The sequence below is a fragment of the Plasmodium gaboni genome, chromosome 8 (genome assembly GCF_001602025.1).
Source record: "Plasmodium gaboni strain SY75 chromosome 8, whole genome shotgun sequence".
In the NCBI taxonomy this organism is placed as follows: domain Eukaryota; phylum Apicomplexa; class Aconoidasida; order Haemosporida; family Plasmodiidae; genus Plasmodium; species Plasmodium gaboni.
The window spans coordinates 1,079,127-1,084,218 of NC_031488.1; the positions used below are offsets into that span (position 1 = coordinate 1,079,127).

The 5,092-nt window shown below is 19.3% G+C and overlaps 1 protein-coding gene across 1 annotated transcript; it reads left to right on the plus strand.

The window, feature by feature from the left end:
• Window positions 1–2,088: 2,088 nt before the first annotated feature.
• On the plus strand, window positions 2,089–4,621 carry PGSY75_0831300 (putative exported protein; the record flags this gene model as incomplete). Its single annotated transcript, XM_018785421.1, has 2 exons — window positions 2,089–2,172; window positions 2,348–4,621. 2 exons carry the CDS (start codon window positions 2,089–2,091, stop codon window positions 4,619–4,621), a joined length of 2,358 nt encoding a protein of 785 aa, XP_018642388.1.
• Between the last annotated feature and the right edge of the window lie 471 nt (window positions 4,622–5,092).

Consider the following 5,092-nt stretch of genomic DNA (forward strand, 5'->3'; position numbering starts at 1 on the left):
AAAAAATATTTTTAAGTAATCTATATTAAGATGAAAATTTATTTTTGCGAAAATTTTGTAAATATATATAAATATAAATAATTATATATATTTATATATTTATATGTAGAAATTTTTTTTTTTTTTTTTTTTTTTTTTGTTAAATAATCATGTCCGCAAAAAATCTTCGGTGTATTATCGTGTGTACATTTAGTAGAAAAGCTCAATAAAAATATATATATATATATATATATATTGCATTATACATGAATTAAAAGTACATATTTATTTCCTCATAATCCTTCTATTATTATTGTGTTAAATATTTACCATAAGGTATATGCAAATTTTAATATAAAAAAAAAGTATTTTCATTGTATAGGTTTACATAATATATTGAAAAAGCTCACATATAAATAAAATTAACGAATTGTGATATAGAATAAAATATAAGACAACACGAAATAAGAAAAAGAAATAAAATTTTTTATTTGAAAAAAAAAAAAAAATATATTATAATATAATATAAATGAGTATTTGTGAAGGAAATTTGAAATAAAAAAAATATATATTTATATTAATAAATAGATATATGTATAAAAATAACGTTTATATGTGTACGTGGTAAAAGGAAAAATTTTGGTGTACACAAAAATCCAAGAAATTATAAAAATAATAAATAAAGTTAAAAATATTTAAGTATATATAATATTATTAATGAAGAAAAAGAATAAAATAAATAAGATACTTTTATGATAATTTGTAATAACAATATGAGAACATACTTTCAAAATGATATATGAATTTTAATAAATATTTTATTTATTGTATATAGTATACATGAAATATTAGTTCAAAAATATTTAATATTATGAAGTCTTTCTTTTTTGTTGCTTGTTATATAAGAAAATACACTTTTTGAACATTTGCAAAAGTAATATTCTATATATTATTCTCTATTTAAATCTTAATATAAATAAATTTATTTAAGAAGGAAAAAAAGGAAAATTATAATTTTTTTTTTTTTGGAAGAACTAATAAACGTATATTGATTTTATGTGTATTTATAAATAAATAAATATACATATAATATATATTTGTTGGTTTCATTTGAACATTTTTTTTTACATAATTTATATAATCTTATTTTTACTTTTTATTTTATTTTTTTGATCTGCGGAAGAAAAATTATTGTATAGGGACTATGTTTGATCATTAAAGGATAAGAAAAGTGTAATGAATATTATTTTTATATTTAGAAGAATGTGTTGATGTTTTGAATCTTTTTATACTAAAATAAAGAATTATATAAATATAAGGAAATTTTCTGGAGAAGATATATTATATTTTTTTATTTTATTAATAAATTGTAAAAACAAATTGAAGATACAGAAAACATTTAAAAAAAATATTTTTAGACTTTATTAATATATATATATATATATTTATATTTATATGTGCATACCTTCTTGTAAAGATACAAATAACATTACAACTAAAGAAGGTATAATTATAATATATAAATATTTTTATTTTCCATGTCTAAATATTATTTTATATATATTGAGATTTATAATATTCCTTCTATACAAAACGTTATTATATAATTTCATTATTGCAAGCAAAAAAATACAAAGTTAATTAAATATATAAGGATGAAAATAATATATATATCACGCAAGAAATAAATATATATTTTAAGAACGTAGAACTGATATATATATATATATATATATATATATATATATATGTGTAACAATCTATATCTTATAAATGTTATGTCTTTATTATAAGTTTTGAGCACTTTTATATTTCCTTTATATTTTATTATCCTTATCTATTTTTATAGATATATATTAAAGGATTCAGCATATATTAATATTTTGTTATTTGCAAAAAATATTATTTTATTAGTTGAGACTTGAATTAATATTCATTAATTATTATAAGATAAAAAATTTTGGTTTACCTTTTCAAGAAATAAAATTAAATAATACAGTCTTAAGGTAACAACATTGATTATTATATATAAGACAAATATATGAATATAGAAAATTTATCATATGTATGTATGTATGATTTTTTTTTTTTTTATAGGAAAAAGAACCAATGGAATACATATATATTTTAAGAAAATTTCTTTTCTGTTATTTTTCTGCGATTCTTTTAGGAACTAAATATGAAATTCCAATAGTATGTTAAAATAAAATTTTCCTATCTAGAGATGTATATATATATGATCTTATTTATTTATTTATTTATTAATATTTGTAATATTTATTTGATAAAATTAAATAATTTTTTTTTTTTTTTCAAAATATATATTAAAATAATTACCTTAATTATTATTTTATAAATTATTTTACAGAGCATATCTGTGTATGGTGAAAGTCAACATTCAGAAGTAAAATATGTGAATATTTATTCAAGAATATTATCTGAAACAGAAGAAAATCACATTCCATCATTAAGATGTCATGAATTAAAGTATAAATCAGAAGATGAAATAAATCAAGAAAGTTGTATGAATCGTGAGAAATTTAAAGAATTTGATATTAAAGAAGAAAATGAAGAAGTTCAAATGGATGAATATGAAGAGGATGAGGAAGAAATATTTGAAGAAGAAGAAGAAGAAGAATATATTGATGAGAAAAGTGAAAATTTTGACAATAATGAAGATTTAAGTGATCAGGAATATTTAAGTGATAGGGAAGATTTAAATGATAAGGAATATTTAAGTGATAAGGAATATTTAAGTGATAGGGAAGATGTAAGTGATAGGGAATATTTAAGTGATAAGGAATATTTAAGTGATAAGGAATATTTAAGTGATAGGGAAGATTTAAGAGATAGGGAAGATTTAAGAGATAGGGAAGATTTAAGTGATAAAGAAAATTTAAGTGATCAAGAAAATTTAAGTGATCAAGAAGATTTAAGTGATCAAGAAGATTTAAGTGATCAAGAAGATTTAAATGATAAAGAAGATTTAAGTGATAAAGAAGATTTTAATGATAAGGATGATTTGGATAATATGGATGTTATTAATGATAGGGAGCATAATAATAAGGAAGAATATGATAATAATGGAGAAGAGGAAAATTTTAAGAGAGAGAAATATGATAGAACAATTATTAATAATATATATAAGGGTAAATGGGATGTGGGTGTAGAAAATGATCAGAATAAATGGATAGATGAAAATAATGAATTAATAGATAAGTGCAATTTGATTAAAAATTGTACAAATGAGAAATGGATAGATTGTGAAAAAATTCATGAAGAATATGAAAAAAAAAAAACTTACGATGATTCGATGTGGGAAATTATTAAAAAGGACGAATATGATAAGTGGGATTTAGGACATCAAAATGAAGAAGATAAATGGGAAATTATAGAGATAGATGAGGATACTAATTCAATTATAGAAGAAGAACATGAAGATGAATTAAATAATATTGAAACAGATGATGAAAACAAATGGGATTCCTCACAAAATGAAGGAGATAAATCTGATTATATAGAAGAGAAAAATGATGGAGAACAACAAAAAATCGAAGAAGAAAAAGATGATGAAAACGTTATTTATGATAAATGGGATTTTATAAAGAATAAAGAAAATAGATGGGGTATTTTGGAAAATCAAAAAGAAAGAATGAGTTTTTCAGAGAAAGATGAAAATAGACTTAATTTAATTGAATTATATTTTGATAATGATTATAATTATGGAGATAGAAAAGATAAAAATGATGATTTGATATTAAGTGAACCAGAAAAATTACATGTTATGAAACAAGTGGAGGAAGATAATAAAAATGATGTTATCGAAATAAATAAACATATTAAAAAAGACATCGGAATGTTTTATCTGTACGAAGAAGAATTGAAAAACGAAAATGATAAAGAAGAATTGATAAATAACAGTGATAAAAATAGTAATACAGAAGGTTATGTACAAATAAACAAAGAAAGTGATAAACAAATTAATGAAGGATATTATGAAAAAGAAAGAAAATCAAAGAAATTCGAATTAGAAAGTGATTATATTACAGAATCATCTGAAAATATTATTAAAAAAAAAAAAGTTAAAAAAGAGGATAGTAATAATAATAATATTACTATAAAGAAAAATGAAGATATAGATTATAATATTTTTATAAAAGATTTAAAGGAAGACAAAGTTGACAAACTTTTTAATGCTTTTGGAAGTTATCCATTAAAAAATGATATCCTTGGTTTATGGTGGGAAGCACTTGGAATAATTAAATTAGGTTTTGAATTAATAACAAGAGATTTTAAGAGTTATATGAAAACTTATTTAGATAAATATGAATATAATCATAGAAGAACATATGAATATCCTTTTATATGGAGTTATATTCAATCAACCTGGGGAAGATGCATACTTAATCTTGGAATGGAAATAGCTTCAGAACAAAAAGAATTTTCTAGAAGTTTTTATCATTTACTTAATAAAACAGCCAATGTTGAGGATATTACAAATTTTATTTATTCGGGGATATTGTATTTTGAAAAACTAAGAAAGCGCTTATTATATAAATATAAGCGTACCTTCCGTAGTAAAATTAGGAAATTACCTGATAATTTTTTAAACATAAAATTTTACCAAGGTAAACTTATTTAGACAAATAAATAGAGGAGAAATATATATATATATATATAATCATAATGCTATTAATATTTAATGTAATATAAATCCAAATAAATAATAGTAAGCATTAATGGAACTTATTTTTATATATTTTTTTTTTTTTTTTAATTTTTAATATTTTTTTTTCTTTTTTTTTTTTTTTTTTTTTAATTAACATATTTTGATGGATTTATATTATTTCTATATGTTACAATATCCTTATTTATATATAATATTAAATTATACGTTGGATATTGTGTTTAAAACATATAAAAAAAATATTAAACATTATGAAAAAGTAGTAATGGTATATATATATATATATATATATATATATAATATATATTAGATTATATTAGAAAATGTAATATGCCAGTATAAAACCATATCATATTAGAAGTAAAATACATTAATAAATATAAAATTTTAGTATTTAGTTTGAAGTGTATATATATTATCTATCTT